The following is a 23,077-nucleotide window of genomic DNA, read 5'->3' on the forward strand; positions in this document are numbered from 1 at the left end:
TAATATTTTCTCCGAAAATCATCAGTTCAACGATGGAACTCATTCGAACAAATACCTTCTTTCAACATTAGTCTACCGTGCCCACAGTTTACTCCAGATGATGTTCTGGAAACAATTAAGGATCTAAACGCAACTAAAGGACCCGGAACTGACAACCTTCCTCCTGTACATCTGAAGAACTGAAAAACAAAATTATATCTTTCTCTCGCTCAAACAACATTATTGTTCATCAGTATCTAATGGGCATGGGTTATCTGGATCGCGTGAATTCAATTTGTGACCTAGGTGTTACTATCGACTCAAAGTTAACATTCAACACAACACATAAGCATTGCGATCTCCAAAGCATACACGGTACTAAACTTTATCAGACGATATGCAGCTGAATTCTCAGATATTTATTGTCTTAAGACACTGTTTTGCGCGCTAGTACTAGTATCTTAGAATGTACTCCCCTGTATGATCCTTTTTATATCACGCACTCCTTAAGAATTGAACGCTTTCAAAAACATTTCATTGGATTTGCCTTGCGACAATTACCATGGAAAGACCCAGTAAACCTGTACGACATAGTCGAAGATGGTGAACAAATATAAATACAAAAGCGGATGACAGGGTCAGAAATCAGAAATCCAAGAAGTTTTTTTTATTTTAATATTTATTTAATTACGGAATTGCTCCGGACATTATACATGGTTGAACTTTCCGTCTTCAACCTATTTCGCAACTCATTCAGTTTTCAACAGATCAGTTGAAATTTTAAGAAACAGATCAGTAATTATGACATTTTTAATGGATTTTTAACGTATTATGAGCGAGAATGCTGGAAACAAATTTCTTGAAATTCGTGCGGAAAGATATCTCATAAGCACTGTGAGAGTTCCTCCAAAGATCCGAGATATGTACCTGAGCGGCATACTTTTTATAAACGAGTATCCATGGTTCATGTACGACCAAATCGAGTCATATTACAGTTGCTGCAATCAAATCAGTCCGAACTGTGCTAAATGGGTAGTTGCTGCGAGATTTCCGGTTGAAAGTAATTGGATGTCAAGTCCTGTGGAACCTATCGGAATTTTTCTGTAGCGGCAGTCAAAGCTGAAGCTAAAAACATCTCCGGTTGATTTTTCTGAGAAATCACTGCGAAATTTTTGCCGAGAAAATCTGTGGAGATTCTTTCAAGAATTCCTCCAAAATTCCTTTTGAAACTTTCGTGTTAGTTTTTTTTGGGAATATTTACGGTATTTCCTGCTAATAAAGCCCTGAGAATAGAAATTCGATTCCGGGGAATTATCGAACGAATTGCCGTAAGATTTGTTAGAAGAATTTCTTCATTCATTCTGCTGGTGGTCTCAGTAATTCCAAAAATAAATTCTACAGAGTATTTATCCTATTTACGTAGGAATTTCCGGAATTCTCGAAGACTTTCTGCGAAGGAAATAAGAAAATATATTTGCAGTACTTCCCGAATGGTTTTCTGCAGGACTTACCGCAAGAGTCCTGAAAAATACTCCGAGAGAAGTTTTGTACGAACCTCCGGAGGAATTTCTGCCAACATGCCTGAAGGAACCTTCATTCTGTTGGATTCTTCCAACGGGACAGGGAGAACTCAGAGAAACTTTGGATTCACACCGGGAAACGTCCGTATACGTGATGTATCGAGTAAAGAATCATGCCTTGAGCCATCCCTGTTCTGTCGGAGGAATTTCATAGATTATGGGCCCATAATCTGTTGGATTATTTAGACGGGACAGGTTATTCGGCGAATAGAACCATAACCTCTTCCCTTGGTTTCATTTCTGTCCGCCGAATAACCAGTTCCGCTGGAAGAATCCAACCCATAATTCCCGTAGGAGCTTCATCAGGAACTCACGGATGATTTACTGAAGGGATTTTGAAAATTGGCTTTTTTCGGTGATAATTATACTACTCAAAGCGAAAGGGAGTCGATGAAAGTAATGAAGATACAGATTTCATTGACACCGCAAGTGTGAAATGAATAGTAACTGAAGATTAGCAGGGGGCCAGTGATCACCAAGTCACTATCCAAGCCGTTCCTGGGTGGACGTTAGGCAGAATAACAGTGATTTCAACAATATTTTTTCTCTAACATGGCCCTCTGCCTAAAACCCAAAGCCAAAATAATTCCATGATAATACTCCAAAGATTTCCGTAGTAAATTCCACGGGAACTTGGAGAGGAATTCTCAAACGGTTTTCTTGGGGAATTTCTCGTAAAGATATTTTCAACTCCTTTCGAGAGAAATTTTCTTAAGAATTCCAGGTGTATTTCCGTAGAAAATCTGAAAGATCCTTTTCCCTTTCAGACGAAATTTCATTTGGATTTATCGGAAGGAATTTTCCATTATGATGAATATGTTCGAACGAATTTCTACACAAATTGAATAAAATCGTTACAAAATGGCTTTCAATAGTTTTATTCCCAATTACAGTACGGATTCATTATATATTTCCAATTTCTATTCCTTTTGCTAAGCGAAAAGCAATTGAGAATAATATTCTCATACGCTCCATAATTTCCAGGAAGTCTATTGCAACATAATTATCAAGTCCTGATATCGGATGAGCTTCCTATTGATGTTAATTGGTAAGCTTCAGTCTGCAACTTGCAGTACTTTGTATCCAATCCTAACCAGAAAAGATACCGAATAGGAAATATTTCACTATCTGGCGTCAATTAATCATCATAACTGATGTCCCTAACAAACCAACCTAGCGGCCAGGATCCGTTCGCTTCGAACACGGTCGCGAGCATTTTTCAAATGTGTGTACTTTCCCGTCAACACTCGCGACATTGATCTTGCTTCGTGCATCATTTTAAGTGAGACCATTTGGCGAATGGGATTCCGTGCAAACACTGCAACTCCCCCTAAATTTAGAATTGATTTGACTTTGATTGATACCAAGCTGCCGAACAGAGCCCGTATCGGAACGGGAATAGTTTGGATGCTGCACAGTGGCTGACGGTGGGACGAAATACTCATGCTGTGCTTTCTAATAATTTCGAACCATTCTTTGGGGTTTGCTTCACCACTGTGCACCATCATCGGGACAATCCCAGCAAATCGACCGAACCGACTGACTGACTGCCTGACTGACTGGCTACCCCAGTGGAATACCCCACTCTCGTCCCGAAAACGACAAGCCGTGGAAATAAGCCAACCGCAATATTTCTTCTTCGGTGATGTTCTCGTTTGTTTTTTGCAGTACCTACAGAATGACGGCACATTCGAGACCATCAGTCAGATGATATTCACCGCAACTCGGTTTGAGAACGGTGCATCGATACGCTGCGAGGCGGACAACATTGTGATGCGCCAGGATGGCGACCGGCCACTGCACGACACCCTTACGCTCGAGGTCATGTGTGAGTATCCAGTTGAAATTGGTAGAGATTTTCCCGAGGCATCGCACTGCTTGGATTGAGGGCTAATTTTGAACCAGTCTACACCAAACTAACACTAGGAATGTTCAATGTCATCAAAATGACATCTGGAATGACAATTGCTTCAAAAAAATATATGAATGTTGAACATCCCTAGCGCTTGCCCCCTTCTCAAAGACCCATCATTCATGCTCACCGCACATACCTCACCCTGCGGGACGGCATTAAATTGCCCCATGTGATGACATGATTTATGCCCGCGGTGGATTATGCTGCTCCCTGGGCCCCAATGAAAATGCTAACCCAAATTCTGCGTGTACATTTGTTTTACTCATCATCTCACACCCATATCCATGTTCTCTGTATTGCCGTATCTGTCTCATTTGTCTTTCGCGCTAAACTGGACATTAAACCTCCCTCCACATGACGGTCGTGCTTTTTGCCGGGACGAGCAGACCCACCGGTGGTCCGGGTCGGGGCGGAGAATATCACAGTCAACGAAACGCAGGATTTTCTGCTCAAGTGCGACTACGAGGCAAATCCGGCCTCGCTCGAAAGTGTCAAGTGGTTCCGCAATGATCAGGAGATCAAGCTGGACAGCGCCCGGCACGACGGGGGTAATCCGGAGAATATCGGGCTCATCATCAAGAACTCGACCCGGGGCGACATCGGAGCGTACAAGTGCGAGCTGGCGAACTCCATCGGGAAGGACCTGTCCGACAACGATATCAATGTCGATGTGTTGTGTATGTATAACTTTGTAGCATTTTCATTTCAGCCTCATCATTGATAAAATGTAGTTATTTGTCGGGGGGTTTCGCAGCGCATTTCAGGGTAACTTGTTTGTGACACGCCATGAATTGGGTTTATGGATACCAGTTGATCATTTTTATCCTCTGCATTGATGAAGAGCGTTTTGTGGAGTGAACTGTTGTTTATCGATTATTATAGAACAACACACATGTGGAGTGTCATAAATCTGGAAAATTACAACAATCTAGATATTCCATTCAGGATTACGTGGCGACGTTATTTGAAAACGAACATCTGATTAGTTTTAAAGCAGATTTATTACCTGTTTTAAATTCAATGAGAAGCATCTGATGGAAACAAATACATTTCTTTACTGAACCAAACCCAGAACAAACAAAAAATACTGCTTTCAGTGATTGATGGGATCTCTTCTAGGAAAATCAGTTGGTAAAGAAAGCCACAGCAATCAATCTGCTTTCTGATCGAATAATAAAGTAATGGCGTTTATTCCGATGAATCTGAACGTGTTCTGAAGGCGTTTTCACTTTGATTTTTTTTTATCTTCATTTAATACAGGATTGAAATGGTTCGAATGCCGTTTAGGAAATGGAGTTAAGAAGGAGTAAACAGAAAAAAGGACAACTGAAAACATATTTCTGGGGTTCCATTGAGTTATTGAAAGTTCAAAATCTTGATGAAGGTCAGGCATCACAACCCATGATTTGGACACTAAATTAATGCATGACCTTTACTTATTTATGAGGCGCCAGTGAGCACCATTTAGGGAATCTATATACATAAAAATGAATTTCTGTCTGTTTGTAGGACTTTTATAGACTCGGAAACTACTGAATATTTATATGCTGTGGTTTTTGGGGCCTTGGAAGGTTCTTATGCAATTAATTGCATATTATTCGGCAACTCGGCCGTACGAAAACCATTTTTTGTGTTAAATATCTTGGCTGTGCATATGCACAGCACATGTTTCGAAATGGACAAATTGATATGAAATTTGCGAAAAAGAATCCACGTGTCTACTAGGAGTAGGATGTTGAGGGTTCGAGTCCCTCCAAGACATGTGGATTCTTTTTCGCAAATTTCATATCAATTTGTCCATTTCGAAACATATGCTGTGCATATGCACAGCCAAGATATTTAACAAAAAAAGGTTCTTATGATTGTTTAAATCCCACACCACCCACTATGGAAGAGAGGGCTCCCTTAAAAATGAAGTACTAAATTATTGATGTAAATTTGGTATGTGAAAAAAAGAAGTTTAAATTATTACGTAACGTACTTCATTCATTTAAGTATCGATTTTATGAACAAAAGCTTCATCTTGATTCGAAATAGTATGAGCATATTAGAAAAATAGCTCTCATGGGAAAGATTGATTCCAAAGGTTTAAAATGCGTTTCAAATTTTCCTTAGCACATTAAAGAAAATCCCATTGGATATACAAAAAGAACTTTTCAAGGAATCTTAAAATGCATCTCAGACAGAGCTCCTGTAGGTATCCCATAAGATAAATTCTCAAGCAATCATAAGAACAATGCTTGAATCCGAAGAAAAATCCTGATGTATTATTTTAAGAAACTCTTGAATGAATTGCTGAAATGTTTCGAATGCATTCTTTTAAGCAAATTACAATATTTGCATCATTGGTTTTTCATTTTGAGTATAGCCTAATTTTTGAAAAATGTCTAAGCGAAACCATTTTGAATATTTTCTAAATTCGGCTCGATTATTTTGTAGTTTTTAGCAAAACTTTAGGCAGGCAATGAAGATTTGTGGAAAAATAAACACTGTGAAAAAAAGTTAAGTTGATTGCGTTGAAAACAAAACTTTAAACAATCAATTCTCGCTTAACTTTTCAAAAGGTCCTAAGTAACATTTTTTTTCATGATTTAATTTGAATACTACAATCAATAGCTTTCGTGTTGTTCTGTTGATTGCGCTATTCAAATTAATTCATGAAAAAAAATGTTACTGAGGTCCTCTTGAAAAGTTAAGCGAGAATTGCGTTTCATTCGTTTTATCTCAAATCCCGAACCCAACTTTCCCGAACACTCCCTTCTAAAGACAATTTCAAGTCCACTTTCAAGGACATAGTCGCTGTTGACGACGCAACCTTGATTTTTGGCAATCTTGTCAGCAAGAGGCAACTGCTCTGAAGCCGAGACAACGAACAATATTCTCATTCCTACGAAGCAACAATAGATTGTAGAGCATCTGACCGAAAGGACAAATGGTTAAAAGACAAAACGACGAAAGGGACAGAAGATCGATAGGACAAAAGATCGAATGGAACAAAAGGGTCGAAAGAGACACAAGGCCGAAAAGTAAATAAAGAAGGAATAAGAAAGTAAGGGTAAGAAAAATGGAAGAAAAAATATGGACGGAGAGAAAAAGGAAGATGGAATAAGAAAGATGGGAAAAGGAGAAGAAAGAAGGAAACAAGTATAAGGAAGAAGAAAAACGAAGAAAGAAGAGTAAAGAAAGAAGAATGAAGAATGGAAGAAGAAAAAAACGAAGAAGGAAGACGTAAGAAAGAACAAGGCAGAAGAATGAAGAATGGAAGAAGAATAAAGAAGGAAGTATGAAAAAGGAAAAAAAAGAAGGAAGAAGGAAGTAGTAAGACGGAAGAAAGAAGAAGAATGAAGGAAGAAAGAAGAAAGAAGGAGAAAGAAGGATAAAGGAAGAAGGAAGAAAGATGAAGGAAGAAAGAAGAAGGAAAAAAGAAGAAGGAAGAAGAAAAGAAGGAGGAAGGAAGAAAAAGTAGAAGGAAGAAAAAAGAAGGAATAAAAAAGAAGAAAAGAAACCAGAAGGAAGAAGAAAACTCTGAATAATCCAGCTAGCGGTGATGGTGCCTTTCTCGTGTACGTATTATAAAACAAGACAACACATAAGAGAGGTCAAAATTGTACTTCAGGGAGATAGATTCAGTTAGATCCATCAATTCACATTTATTTGCGTTTATTTATTTGCCGCAGTTTTTGAAAAAAAAAATCGGATTTGAAATTGTAGCGATATTAAACTAATTTGGTCCGGTCTTGGTGTAAGAAAACTACGCGATTTATTTGCTCTCTTTTGTATAGAGTATGATACAGGGGTAGATGCGTTCGATTTAGATATTTATTTGCGACTGACTCGATCTGGCTCTTATCTACTTGATATATGAGATGCACACGGTCTCACGATATTGGGTTGGATTCTACCTACGTTGCTACGATCGTTGGTGCGATCATTCTATACGATGATTATAAAAGTTATTTGTATATGATGGAGTGAGAGAACTATCTTTCCTAATCAAGTTCCACATTAGGATAGTCCAATTATATTCTGGGCTAATTCAATTCTTAACAAAAATTTTGTTTCCAAGGGGGACTCTTGTGAAAATGTGGAAAAAATCAATATTTTCTAATAACTCCGGAACGCAATGGCCGATTGAGCCAATTTTCAATAGCGAAAAATAAGGAAGGATTCCGCGTCGAATGCAACTTGTTGCGAGTAAATAAGTGTGTCTCACATTTTTTGTACACATACACACATACACACACATATACATACATACATACATACATCACCTCAATTCGTCGAGCTTAGTCGATTGGTATATAATACTATGGGTCTCCGAGCCTTCTATTAAAAGTTCTGTTCTGGAGCAATGCTATAGCCTTTACGTCTTGCTTTACGTATACTTAATATACGAGAAAGGCAAAAAGGAAGAAGGAAGAAGGAAGAAGAAAGTAAGAATATGGAAGAAAGAAGCACGAAGTAGAAATAAGAAAGAAGGAAGAAGAAAAAAGGAAGAAGAGGAAAAGGAAGTATAAATAAGGAAGAAAGAAGAGGGGAAAAGGAAGTAGAAATACGAAAGAGTACGGCATAAGAAAGAAATAAAAAAGAAGGCGAAAGAATGAAGGAGGGAGAAGAAAGAAAGAAGAAGGAAGCAGGGAGAAGGAAGAATAAAGATGGAGTAAGAAAGAAGTAGTAAGGAAGATGAAATAAGAGAAAAAGAAAAAAATAAGGAAGAATGAATAAAGAAGAAACAGAATGGAAGAAGGAAGAAAAAAGGACGAAGAAGGAAAAAGAAAGAAAAAATAAGAAGTAGGGGAAAAGAAAGAAGCAAGAAGGAAAATGGAAGATAGAAGAAGGAAGAAGTATGAAATAGTAAGGAAGAAAAGAAGTTTGAAGAAGGGAGAAGAAATGCGAATGACAGAAAATGGATGAATTAAGTAGGAATGAGATAGAAGAAAGAAGGAAAGAAGATGAGAGAAGAAAAACGAGGAAGGAAGAAAGGACGGAAGAATCAATGAGAAAAAAAGAAGGTCGATGGGGAAAGGGAGAAGGAAGGTGGAAGATGGAAAAGAAAGAAGAAAGAATGAAGAAAGAAGAGGAAGAAAGGGTAAGAAGGAAATAAGATTCAAGAAGATGGACAGAAGAAGGAAAAATGAAGAAGGAAGTAGAAATAAGGAAGAAGAAGAAAGAAGAAAGAAGCAAAAAGAAATGAAGATAGGAACAAGAAGCAAGAAGAAAAATCAGGAAGAAAGAAGAAAAAGGAAATAATTTGTTATCATATTCTTCCTTTCGACCTTTTGTCCTTCTCGACCATTTGTCCCTTCACCATTGTGGCAATTACAAAATTCACAAGGTTCAAACGGAGAAGGGTTGTTTGGCCAAAACCCATTTGGCTGAATGCCACTAGGCCGAACAAACCATTAGGCCGAAACCCATCTTGACAAAAGCCATTTGGCAAAACGGGTCATCCGGCTGAATAGGTCATTTTGCCGAATAGAACATTTGGCCGAATAAGACATTTGGCCGAATGGATCATTTGGTCGAATTTGGCTGATCATTTGGCTGAATACGACATTTTACCGAATGGTTTATTCAACAAAGCAGATCATTTGGCCAAATAGGTCATTTGACCGAATAGGCCTCACTTCTCATTACTTATTTCGCACTTCCCAACTGTAAAAAGAGAGTAGTGCCAACTGAGAAATGAGACGTCTCACTACTCACTTCTCACTTCTTACAGTGAGAAATGAGGTGTGAGACGTCCAAATTCTAACTCCTTATTTCACGCTTCCTGAGCAGTGAGACGATAGGCTACGAAGAAATACGAAGAAGGAAGAAGGAAGATGTATGAAGGAAGGAGGAAGTGAAAGAGAATAAAAGGAAAAGGATCAAGGAACAAGGAAAAAAGAGGAAGAAAGATGGAAGACGGAAGAAAAGGCAAAAAGGAAGGAAGAAGAAAGAAGGAAGACCGGAGGAGGAAGAAGGAAAAAGAGGTAGAAAAATTAAAGAAAATATATATAACACAGACGTAAGAAGAAAGAGTAAAGAAATAAAAAAAGAAGAAAGTAGATGGAAGACAGAAGAAGGTAGACGAAAGTTTGAAGAAGGAATGAGAAAGAAAGTAGGAGGAAGAAGGATCATGGAAGAAGGAAAAAAGAATGAAGAAGGTAGGTGGAAGACAGAAGAAGGATGCAAAAATGGAGAACGAACAAGGAAGGAAGGATAATGAAAAGAAAGACTAAAAGGAAGAAGAAATAAAAAAGGAAAACGAAGACACCAGGAAGAAATAAGGAATAAGGGAAAAGGATGAAACTACAAGGAGGCAGACAAAAGAAGAAAGAAGGAATAAAGAAGGAAGAAGAAAAAAGAAAGAACAAGGAAGGAACAAGGAGGAAGGAAGAAGATAGATTGAAAACAAAATAAAGAAGATGGAAGAAGGAAGAAGGAAGAAGAAAAAAGGAGAAAGAAGGAAGATGGAATAAAAGAAGAAGGAACCAGGTAGGAAGAACAAGGGAATAATAAGGGAAGAAGGTAGAAGAAAGGCGGAAAAATATAGATGACAAAGAAACAAGGAAGAAAAAACGAGAGAAAGATAAAGGAAAGATAGAATAAGGTGGAAAAACAAGGGGAACATCAAAGAATGAAAAAGGAAGACGAATTGGGAAAGAATACGAAGAAAGAATAATAATATATATATGATATGGAAATGCTAATATCATCTTCCAAACTTGGACGTACATGTTCATGATAGCATTAGAGGCGAAAGTATAGAATTGATAGTTCCGTTAGGATACGGCAGGCATGAAGAATATTTTTATAGAAGTCGATTTGAAAGCGAGCGGAGGGCTATATTTGTGATGGCATGTATCGCACGACCTTCCTTCTGCCAAGCTCCCGTATGAAGGGGAGTGGAGAATATCAGTGTGGAAGCTGATATATCTCCACTGGCAAAAGGAAGGTGGTTTGACTTGCTCATATGCCATCGCGTGCGGAAGGATTTGCTATCGACGAGTACTGTCTCCAAATTTCTAATATGACATCAGCATTTAGTCGAATAGGATTTTTATTGCACAGTTCTGTTTTCTCATTGCGTCCGTCTCGTCGCAACCAACTTGGCTGCCTCGGAGAGAACAAAGCAGAGAAAGGCACTGCTGCTGTACCGTCGACCAATAACAGCTGAATTGATGGATGCCCCCATCGAGGGTAGTACACTAAATTAATGATTTCGTGTGTGTTACTTCTACGTGAAGTTAAACGATTTACAATGATATGGAAATGCTAATATCATCTTCCAAACTTGGACGTACATGTTCATGATAGAATTAGAGGTGAAAGTATAGAATTGATAGTTCCGTTAGGATACGGCAGGCATGAAGAATGTTTTTATAGAAGTCGATTTGAAAGCGAGCGGAGGGCAATATTTGTGATGGTATATATCGCACGACCTTCCTTCTGCCAAACTCCCGTATGAAGGGGGAGGGAAGAATATCAGTGTGGAAGCTGATAGCCAGTGGAGATATATCAGCTTAGCCTTTCGCGTTCATCCTTATGAGTTTTCAGCCTTATGTAGAAGACCCGTTTTGTTTGACGTAGGACTACGTCTACGTTTTCGGATATGGGAGTATATTTCATGATTTTGCCATCAATTGATTTTAAATGTATATAAGAATCACGGAAATCTAAAAAAATAAACATTTGTGATTTATTGATTTGCGTCTTAATCTTAAACACTAATCTCAAGCACATCACCAATCTGTCAATTATCGCAAGATTTCACACTATTCTACCAGTTTCCACCGATCCATTCGCTTCATTTATAGCATGGGTTCAATTGTGGAATTGACTGGTGAAATAGATGAGTGAGGAGAATGGTTTTAAATACATGAAACCTTTCATAAAATCGTTTTCACTATTTTTAGCGAATTTCTAAAAGCAAGGAAAACCAACAGAGAGTTTGTAATGTTTTAAAGCCACAAAGGGTTAATTGATTTGAGTGAAAGATTAATATGGTAGGCTATGTTTTATGATTTTTGATGTTGTACATTTTTAACGGATTTTGAAAATTGATGGATTCTACTTATCAGCGTAGTCATTCGTCCATAGTTCGTACAGTCGATCGTAGAGCTGATTCTTGATTTTTTTTTTAATTTAAATGGATGAAAATAGAAAGAAGGCAAACCTTCTTATTCACTGAATAGATTCAGGTTCTATTGCATAAGTTAACAAAATGGAACTGTAAATAACGGGAAAAGTGGCTCTCCACTACAAGCCTTCTATCCAAAAAATTGTCTGAACCTTTCGTTATTTCGTGAAATAAAAATGATTTCATCTCGAGCTCATCACATACTATGAAGCGTTATGAGTTTCAACCCTGAAATTTAAGTTTTGATTTTTTCAGCTGTGTGAATCTCGGTTACTTGCTGGTAGTGATGGAAAGAATTCACTAGCTTTTGATCGTCATGCATATTATAGCAATAGCAACAATACCTGTATAAAGTTTCAAAATTAATTTTCGTCTTATCAATAAGTTTTTTGAAATTGTAATGTAACATCCATCATTACGCATTTTTGTCCGAGGTTTCTCCTAGGGTTATTGAAGATACCCCAGACTGAGAACCGCTGTTCTAAGCAAAAAAAAAAAAGAATAAGTTATTTAATTGAAGAAGCTTAGTTGTATTTATACACGGAAGCTTCTTCAATCAAATAGCTCGTAATTACGGAAACAACACTGCACAACACTAATAGAATAATAGGTTTCGAAGTTATCGGTTTGCTGATGACGTTGTAGATTTTTATTTCCTTAATTGTTCATAAAAATGGAAAGGAAGAGGAAGTCAAGTTGGAAAGGAGAATGGAACAGGTTTCAGGAGAAGGAGGATACATTCAATAATACATACATACGATACATTTTGTAAAACGCAATGAAACGCGAAGCATAAAATATACTGGATAAATCAAACAATGCAAATGCATATGATATACCATTTATAGGAAAGCCAATTATGTAGGCTCACACGCATTAAATTAGGGACTAAATAGAGGTGTCACAAAAACACTGAGGACGTAACAATGGACGAACGTTAAGGTCACTCCTGACGGAATCCAAATTCCAAAGTGCTCGCGTTTTCGGGGGCACATCAATCGATTCAGAGGCGGCGCTCAACTGTCATTTTTGTTGATTTAGCTTTGCTGCGTCGCAGCATGCGTGAAATAATAAAAATGACAGTTGTGCATTGCTTCCGTTGTGCATTGAATTCCGTCAGAGTACACTGTGAAAAACGCATAATGTGAATCCATATAGGTGACAATTTGTTGAAAAGCTAAGAAACCGAACGTCAAAGACGACACACCGAGTATATTGTGAAAAACGCATAATGCGAATCCATATAGGTGACAATTTGTTGAAAAACTAAGTCAAAAACATATTCATAACCCCATCTTTATTTAACCTCATGTTGAGATTGAACAAGAGTAGCCGATTATTTCGGGGAAGCAAAAGGTCAACTACGCCATATCTCCGGCTACCACTGGAACCAGGCAATCCGTAATGTTATTCTTAGCCAGATAACCAGCTGCCGACAACATGGCTATCTAGGCTGTTCGCGGAGAGAAGTTGACATTGGCTTTACATCAACTCTCAATTTAGCCGAACAGCCGAAAACGTTGTGGGTTTTTATTTCCCTAATTGTTTAGCAAACGATACCCTTTTCTTTCAACCATGTTTTTTTGTTAAGGAAATTTCTTTCGAGTCTAGGTCCATTTATTGAAATCCATTGAGTCCATTGATTGAACTTTTGTGATTGGTTGGTGGAGTAATCCATTAGGAATTCCACTAGGTGCTGGGCTGGTCCAGCAGTTTGTTGGGCACTTCCTTTCTTTCAGGGACCGTTCTGGTGGTTCTCAAATATTTTTTGTCTTTATTATCGAGACTTTCAGCCTGAGGCTGCCTCGTCTCGTTAATTCTCAAATAATTCTCTGGTTCTCCCTGAAATTAGTTTAAAAGATACTCCAGGATATTTATAATTGTATCCAACATATTTCTTATTGTTCTTCTCCAGAAAGTTTCTAATTTCCAGAGAATTTCTTACGGGAATTCTTTAAAAATTTAATTTTGAAAATTCGTCCGAAACTTCAACATAAAATCTTTTAGAAATTACTTCAAAAACTATTCTAGAAACTCCTTTGAGAATAACAATTCCTATAGGAATTGCTCCGGGGATATCTTCATCAAACTTCAAGGATAAGTAAATTAACTTATGACGGATAAAGTTTCATTCAAAACTAGTTATAATTCAACTATATGGGGAGATCCTTTAGTGCCGGACACATAAGCCAACTAACGAAAAGCTCTCTAACTATCCAGATTTTGTTTACTTGCATGCTATATACACCAAATTGCATAATTTTCAAATGTGATCATGTTCATGTTACATGAGTAAATAAAAACGTAATTTAGAATAGTAATATTTTTAACTTGCTCTAAATTGTAGATATTAAAATGTGTTAGTAGAGTTTATTTGACTCACAAGATTAATTTCTTACACCCTACTCCAAACTCCCACCTTTTCAATGACATCTTCAGTTTTTGTTGCAGCTTATTTCTGTGGCTATCTGATACCTTGGAAAAAAGAAACAATTGAATTGAAGTACATTTAATAAAACACGAGTAATGAATGGCGTTTTGGTCTCAAGAAAAAACTCACTGTCCGGTCGTTGGGCACAGCTACCGGATACAGAAATGGATTTTGCACCACAGTTTATTAAACAAATCTTGATAGTTATTGAAAATATGCCTGATTGTGATCATCTCCACATAATCAGAATACATCCGATTGATTTTAATACTGTTGATTCGAACCTTATTAAGTAAGGTGAAACATTGAAATTTTGATCATTTTTGTTCAATTTCAAAGTTTGTAAGCATTAGGAGGTATCAGGCGCTGGGGGACTTCCCCATATATATAATAGTATGATTTAAAAATAAACGAAATAATATACATAATGACCCAAAACGTCAGATGAATAAAACATAATTATTAGTATCGTAGAATTTATCGTAAACTTGGGCCTATCCTTTTGACAGTGCATGAGAAGGTTTTATGAGGGGTATACTAAAATGAAGGATATAAAGCTCTTATGTGAATTGATTAGATTTTACTTTTACTGATAGAAATAGAAACATTAAAAGGATAGCAATTCATTTTTTGTTCACTTCGCCGATAAAAGCTCGAAAAACATACAATCGATATCAATAACCCCCGTTCGTTCGTTTTCATTAATTGTTCTGCCACATCAGCTTGTGTGATTGATTGTATCTCATATTTTTGAATACGGTCGGCACTGCCGCGAGCCTGTGGCCATCGCCATTCTGTTCTAGTTTGTGAATTGTTCTCTAATCCCGCTGGCCAACCTGTCCGACCGTATCAGATTCAATCAATCAAGCTGGGGCGGACTCAATGTTAAAAATCTCCATGCATGAACAGCTCACAAAGCAATAACGTTTTGATTGCATCGAACTAGAGCTGTGTGAGCTCGCTGGGCTCCTGCGGGCCATTTCATAACGACATGTCATGGATTCCACGAATTTCTGATAGACAAAAGCGACTGACTGCCATTCGCTTTCGAATTGGCATTTTGGCGTTATCGAATAAATTTTATGTCATATTCAAAAATTATCGCATTAAAGTGTGAACTAACGACCGCTCCTTTCACAGACAAACCAACGGTGGTGCTCAATATGGACCCGGAAACACCGGTGATTGAAAACGACCAAGCCAACATCACCCTGCTGTGCAACATTGTAGACGGCAATCCACTGCTGCTGACCAAGGTGCGTTGGTTTTTGGATGGTGAGTTCCTGAAAGAGCTGCCAGAGTGCGACGATAATGGCGATGGAAACAGCTTGGGCGACGAAAACCTATGTGAGGTGGACCCGACTAAGATGTTGCTGCAAAACGTCGGGCGGGAATTCATCGGCAACTATTCCTGCCAAGGTTTCAACCTTGGTGGGTGGGGGGACATCAGCGAGGAGAACTCGTTGGACATCTTCTACGAGCCGGGAAATGCAACAATAACGCATTTTCCCTATATTGGAATAAAGAGACGAAGCGTTACATTCAACTGCTCGGTGGAAGACCGTGGCAATCCACATGCTACCCGTTTCCGCTGGCTGCGGGGAGATAAGCCAGCCAAGGACGTGGTAACCCCATCGTGGACTGTGGATCCGGTGGGGTTGGACTCGAGAACGACGTTCACATGCTTCGCTTACAATGAAGGTGGCGCAGGAAACGCTGCAGTGGTGCACTTGGAAGTGCATGCTCCACCGGCTTTTGTACAAAAGCTGCATCCGTACACCGGAGCTCTGTATTCGACTTCGAATATTTCGCTGGCTTGCCGGGTGGAATGCGTTCCGGCGTGCTCCATTTCCTGGTTCAAGGAAGGCGTTGGGATTGAGAACTCGGACGAACGGTATTACATCACAAGCACGTATCTGCCTGCCGAACCGGCGACCGGAGATTTCGAGAGTGCATACTCGGTGTTGGTAAGGATGAATATTTTTCTTCAATGTTGTTGATTAGAGTAGGTAGTTAATCAATGGTTGAATAATTTCAGCATTTCAACATGTCTGCCTGGCCGGACGGCATGTTAGATCGTATCCGTGATAGCTCCCACTATTCGTGTGTCTCATCAAACAACTCAGCAGGCCCTGGCGTTCGCAGTACGACATATTTCGGCGTGGAATGTAATTAATCACGGCAGCCTGCTTTGATGAATGGTGCAGAGAAACTAAGAAGCTCCTTTCTCTATATGTTTTGCAGATCCTCCGGAGAACACATCCCTTTCGAGCTCTTCCATTTCGGTGGAGGAGGCAAAATTCCCCGCGAATTGTGTGCTCGTCCTGGCCTACCAGAGCCAGAGTTCAGTTGGTGGCGGAATGCGGTCAATATTGTGAATGGTAGCTCGCTGATCGTAAACACCGTGATGGAGAGGTCCGACGCTGGCGTTTACACGTGTGTAGCGTCCAACAAACACGGCAACCACTCGACCGATGCCGTCATCGACATCCACTGTACGTATTCGCATTCGCAGTGCGAGCTTTAGGGGGAGTGGTGGGTGGAATTCGCTGCTGACTCTTCGGCACGTTGGTGGCTTTCGGGTGTAGTTGATTAGTTTGCTTTGAGGTTGGCGCGTTTGGGCAACGACGCGCGGTAATCCTCCAGTTGAATGGGATTTATGCGCTGTCTGCTTTGGTTACAGGGGACGCTTGGTTTTATTTTTGTTTCACACCTGGTTAGGCTTGATCCCTTTACCTGCGTTGCGTAATTTCTGCCACCGCAAATTGATATTGTATAAGCCTGAACAAATAATAAGTTTAGTGTCTATGCGGATCATTTTTATTCAGCTTTTTTAGCTGGCTACATATAAATGACTATTTTTATAGACAATTGCCCTATTCAAGTGGGTAGAAAAAGATGTAAGCTCGACAAAAATCACGGTTGTTTATTGGTATCAGATTTATCCAATCGACTTTTTCTAAAAATATTTCTATGTTCCATGAATTTTTTAAAAAGCTTGGCATAATCGATAGTTTTTTCCATAATGAAAGTCACTCTATTCATACTACTAATTTGAACCAGAACTGATATTTCGTATATTAAATTTTTCGTTAATGTAGCTTTGTTCTTGTTTTTAGATATATCTATTAGGATAATGTAGTTTTATGTCCTCTGGTCACACAGTCACAATAAGGATAAAAAATCCATATTTATGTATTCTTAAGTTTTATTTTTAAATTAAATTAAAGTTAGAGTAGTTTAATTTTTGAAGGACCACCAACTCAGACAAGAGTATAGGAAAAAAAAGAAATCCTATTTGACCAAATAAAAATAATAACCGCAATGTATACAATTTTTAATGCATAAGAAATTGCTCAGAAATTGTCAGTCGAGTTTTAACATTATTTTAATTTACCTTCAGACAAACCTACGTGCACCATCACCCGAAAGGAGGTCAACGACGAGGACATTCTGATCTGTACCGCAATCGGCAGCCCCAAGGAGTCCGAGTTTGACTGGAGCCTCAAGTACGAGAACGACACCCTTCAGAACCACCAGACGAGAGGCGACGCCTACGAGAGTATCCTGGTGCTGGAAAGCGACGTGTCCGCTATGCGGACGTACGTCTGCGTGGCCACCAATGGCGTCGGGATGGGAAAGCCCTGCGAAATCGAAGTTGCAGGTGAGTGTGGATGGCATAATTTCATTTGGAAAGTGGTTTAACTTTTTTCACACTTTTTTTTAGGATACGTGGCATGGTGGCTCAAGGGAGATATTCTGACGCCGTACATTCTGATTGCAGCCGTTGCTGCACTGCTGCTCGCGGTAATATTGATTTGCGTCATCATCATCTGCATTTGTCGCCGAAAACGCAGGCAGGATAAATGTGAGTATTGGATGTTGACAGGACATTGATTACAACACCAGCAGCACATTTTTTCGCCCAGACACAGCCGCACACTGTCTCTCTTTCTGTGTCTCTTTAGTATATAGAATCATCATTCCTCCTCCGGTCTAAAAGAGACCGTTGTAGAACCCAATGGCAGGTAGTATATCTAGTGGTTTGAATATTTTTCCATATCTAGTTGTGAGCTCTAGACGTGTAACAATAGTGCAATTATATTCCGCTGCCGAAAGCTTGCATAATCAACTGCTGGCTTTCAGCTTCAATCCTAGTTGGTAGTCATTCGTAATCTCTTTTGATAATTTACTAATTTTCAACTAATGCTAACCATGTGAGTGCTACTTACTACTAATTTGCTTCAATTCAAGTTAAAATATGCTAATTTTCTCGTGGCCGTATTTTGCTAGATCAAAAATATCGATCAAAGCAAGTAACATTTCCCTTGCCAAAATCGTAGGCCTGTAGAAAGTTTCAAAGTGCACGTTCCATTTTCATCAACCATCCACCACTAACTGTAGTTCCCCTAGCTCCACTATTTTCAACCATTTCTTACACTCATCTACCATTTGAATTTTTAAACTCATTTCGCTTCTTTTCTCGTTTTTTCTATTCCTTCATCCACACGTGTTTCAAAATCTATCGATCAAAATTCAACGCCCAAAATGTTTTGTGATGTTTGTTCCGTTTCTGCAACATTTAACCACACATTATGTAAAACTTCAAAAATCGATCAATGTTTTATTTGTACGCGTGTCCGTGCTGTCCTGTTCCTGTTCGTTTTTCGATAATCCAATACTATAACTGCAAATGCATTTGCAACACATAACGCGCCGGTACGGTCAACGGCTAACTGCAACCAAACAGCGTCCATACAAATCGAGGAGATCGAAGATGGGGAATTTTCCTTTATGAAAAATCAAAGGTAAGCGTAACAATGTTGATGCTTTGCAACTAGAGTAAGCAGAATTGATCATTTACACTTAACTAACATTAAATTCGAGTAAGTACATCGAAACAACAAGTGCTAGACTTTCTTACATTTGAAAAGCAAAATAAAAATAGGTTCGAAAACATGAACTATGCAAATTTGTCAGATTTGTAGTCAAGTACAATGCTTGCGAATCCGCCAGCTTGTACTTATTTTCAAGAGATAAAATCACATGCTTGGGGTACACTTTTCTATTAATTTAGCTTCTTAAGAAATTTAGCACTTGTTGTTTGGGTGAAAATAACTGAGGTGCATGATTAATCATTTCATTAGGCTAACCTTTCGTTGTTATATTTCTTAATCATTCTCTATGATTTTACTCAATAGTTTCGATAATATTTGTTTAAACACGAATAACTACACTCCACTAGCAAATGTCAGATTTTCTAGCAATTCTGTATAAGAGCCTGCCAAAATCTGTATAAGAACTGGGCATATTTTAAATTGCTTGATACTAATACAAATATTGTATAAAACCATTACTGCCTGTAATGGCATATCTGTCCCATATTGATTGGAAACCCAGCAAAGATGGGAAAATATGCGGTTACAGGCAGATAACCTGAATAAAAAGCTTACTTTTTTGTAAAAGAATCTAACAATTTTGCATATGCCCAGTTCTTGTACAGGTTTCGGAAGGTTCTTATGCAGAATTGTAAGAAAATCTGACATCCGCTTGTTGGGTGTGATGATAATTTTAAAATAGGACTTCAATGAAAGTGATAAAATAGAAACAAAAGATAAAGTTCCTTCGAATTCAAATTGTCATTGTGAGTATTTGATGATCAGAATGCGTTAAATCAGAAGAAAAAGAGAAGAACTTTCCTCCAACTTTCTGTTTCTTTTTCTAATTTTATGTATAAGGCCGTTACAAATATCTAATCTAATTAATTTTTGTCATACTGGTCTCCGAAAAGTCAAGGGGGGGGGGGATAATAAAAAAATAAATATTAAAATTAAAAAAATCAAAAACCTCCTCGGATTTGTTAAAGAATGTTTTGAAAATCCTCAAAATTGTCCGAGTTTTTTTTGTTGCCCCCTCAAAATATTATTTTTCAGAAAAAAAATCCAAAGGGAAGGATGATAAAATAATTTTTAAATATTTGTATCGGCCTAATATAAATGTAAATTTTCTTACACCTACTGTGTATATCATCGATTTGTACAGAACTTCTTTTCCTATAATAATAGACGGTGAGAATCTAAGGTGAACAAATTGTATACTGCAACTTTTGATTAATGTCTTCAGCATATGCTACATGATATATCAAATCGTCGGTAACTTCTCTTGAATCCTATCATGAATTGCCTTCTTCTCTACCAACCACTATCTTCTTGAAGAAGTTTATAACCCGAAACAAATGCTTCACACAGCACATAGTTTTGAAAATTCAGCGACGTGTGAAATTCCAGCCGAAATAACTTAACCATACTAAAAATGAACGTTTATCTTCTAAAAGCAGACGTAATTCAACGTAGTTTGTAGATAGACCAGCAATGTTTAAATAAAAAATATCGAATTTATTCATATTTCTGCTAGAACTTGGCTCTCTTTACGATTATTTAATCTTCTATACACTTTCCATTCAGTACTAAATGCTCCGTGGTTATCCAAATTTGTTTGTTCTTGATTCATTTTAATACAATTAACACTTTTCAATTCAGTTGACGTACATTCTGATGTCTTGTGACGTTCACTACACTTTGAGCTTTGAGGGCCCTCCTTAGCCGTGCGGTAAGATGCGCGGCTACAAAGCAAGACCATGCTGAGGGTGGCTGGGTTCGATTCCCGGTGCCGGTCTAGGCAATTTTCGGATTGGAAATTGTCTCGACTTCCCTGGGCATTAGGTATCATCGTGTTAGCCTCATGATATACGAATGCAAAATGGTAACTTGGCTAAGAAACCTCGCAGTTAATAACTGTGGAAGTGCTTAATGAACACTAAGCTGCGAGGCGGCTCTGTCCCAGTTTAGGGATGTAATGCCAATAAGAAGAAGAAGACACTTTGAGCAAGCCATAGAGTATTTGAAATCCGTGCTCAGCTCATGTGTCCAAATTATCCACATTGGGAACACCTAAGAACACTAATCTCAGGAACAACAAGGCACCGATCAAACCTTATGTTTTCTTTCTTCGCGGTCAACCAACAGCTATGACTGTCTTTATCGACTTCAATCCCAACGTTGTACTTGTTGTAGTTGAAACGTGGATTTTTATACATCCGTATCACTTTTACTTTATTGATAGTGATGTCTTTATTCTGACCTTTCGAAAGTTTTTCGCTCAGGGGAAGGGTCGTTTGGTCGAAACCCATTCTGCCGAAAACCACTGGCCGAATGCCACTAGGCCAAACAAACCATTAGACCGAAACCCAGGGTCGTCTGGCTGAGAAGGTCATTTGCCCGAATAGGTCATTTGAAAAGTGAAAAATGAGGAGTGAGAAGTGAAACGTAACACTTCTCACTCTTCATTTTTCCCTTCTCACTGTAAAAAGTGAAAAGCACAAAATGAGTAGACGTCTTACTACCCACTTCGAGAGAGAGAGGAGAAATGAGGAGTAAGAAGTGAGACGTCGCTTTTCCTACTCCTAATTTCTCATTTTTTAAATGTCCTATTCGTCCAAATGTTTCATTTGGTCAAATGTCCTTTCGGCCAAATGAGCCTTTCGGCCTTATGACCCTTTCTGCCTAATGACCCTTTCGGCCAAATGACCCTTTCAGCCTAACGACTCTTTCGGCCAAATGATCCTTTAGGCCAAAATACCCTCTCGGCCAAATGACCCTTTCGGCTACATAACTCTTTCGGCCAAACGACCCTTTCGGCCAAATGACTTTCTGTCTAATCGTTTGATCGGCCAAACAACTTTCGGCCTAGTGGCATTCGGCCGAATGGGTTTCGGCCAAACGACCCTTCCCCCTCGCTCATGCCCATCATTTTAAGCTTCGGCACCGATGAGGGAACAACAGCATTGTAATTTTCACCCAACTCATTTTAAATGCCAACTTTCACAACATCAATACGAAATCCAGTTGCACACTCAGCACACAGAGCCGTCTTTCCCGCTCCCAAAGTTACTGATTTTGTGTGTTTTTGGATCCTTTTAGTGGTCAAAATTTCCGTGTATCATCACTACTCTGATTGGACTCTTTCGGTTTTATCACTACAACCGTACGAGCCTTACAAGCAACCTTCACATTATTAGCGGTCGTACTTGTCTTATTTTTAATACTACTATTACTTTTTCTTAACAACCTCCGTGAAACTAATCTTTTCGTTGAAAACATCATCAGACTCTGCTTCCTGAACCTTCCGCTTTTTACCTCTGGGATTAAGTGCAGACTCCGAAGTCAAACGAGATGAACCTTGCAGTACATTCATTGTAGCTACTGTATTGCTTGCATCAAATTATAAAAAAAAAAACCTTTTCGGAAACCGGAGACAGCATTGTCTAAGGCATTTTGTACATTTTTCCACAATTGCTTCATCCCGTCTTTCAACGCGATATTTATCTGAGCAGCAATATTGTCTCCAAAACATCTCTTCTAAAGCTTTTGTGCATTCGAGAACAGAACATTCTGCTCGCCATAACACTGCAGTGCACTGGCTTTAACATTAACATTAAACATTGATCACACTTAAACACAACATTTACATTCTCCGTGACCAGCTTTGTCAATGGTTTGGTCATGGAAGGTCACTTGTAGTAGACCTGTATCGCCAAAGTATTTGTAAACGGCGGCGGCGTAAGACCATTTTTACACCGGCGGCGTCACGCCATAAGAAATGTTCGGCGACGGCGGCGTGATTCGGCGTGAAGGATTTTGAGTTGAGAAAAAAATGCACTCATGCACTTCTACTACAATTCCGGCCCCTAGCTTAGTTAGCCGACTGACTTGCAGAGATCCACTGCTACGTTGTCTCGATCCCTCGGCGGTCGTGCCACAAACTACCTCACTCGAATTCTCCTGACTTTCCCCGGCGTCGAGGGTGGTCCACCAGTTCCGGTGAAGGAAACTTCCGCACTGATGGTGCCCCGACTACCGGCGGCTACCCAAGCAGCACGCGCAACATCTTTCAAATAGGTGTTTGTTCCAAATAAATTGCATTGAAGACACTGGCAATACATCGAGTCACATTAAAGCCACTTCCCAGTTTCAGAAAAATCACAATGT

General features: G+C 38.9%; 1 protein-coding gene across 1 annotated transcript in view; it reads left to right on the plus strand.

Annotated features, from left to right (window-relative positions):
• The window catches only part of LOC134227377 (uncharacterized), a 317,006-nt gene that overhangs the window by 280,850 nt on the left and 13,079 nt on the right, over positions 1–23,077 (plus strand). The window contains 9 exon segments of the mRNA XM_062708795.1: positions 3,228–3,387; positions 3,861–4,151; positions 15,171–15,997; positions 16,069–16,198; positions 16,275–16,328; positions 16,331–16,525; positions 17,434–17,694; positions 17,758–17,898; positions 18,781–18,838. Of these exon segments, the coding sequence (XP_062564779.1) occupies positions 3,228–3,387; positions 3,861–4,151; positions 15,171–15,997; positions 16,069–16,198; positions 16,275–16,328; positions 16,331–16,525; positions 17,434–17,694; positions 17,758–17,898; positions 18,781–18,838 (2,117 nt within the window).

Source organism: Armigeres subalbatus, chromosome 3 (genome assembly GCF_024139115.2).
Source record: "Armigeres subalbatus isolate Guangzhou_Male chromosome 3, GZ_Asu_2, whole genome shotgun sequence".
NCBI classification, from domain to species: Eukaryota; Metazoa; Arthropoda; class Insecta; order Diptera; family Culicidae; genus Armigeres; species Armigeres subalbatus.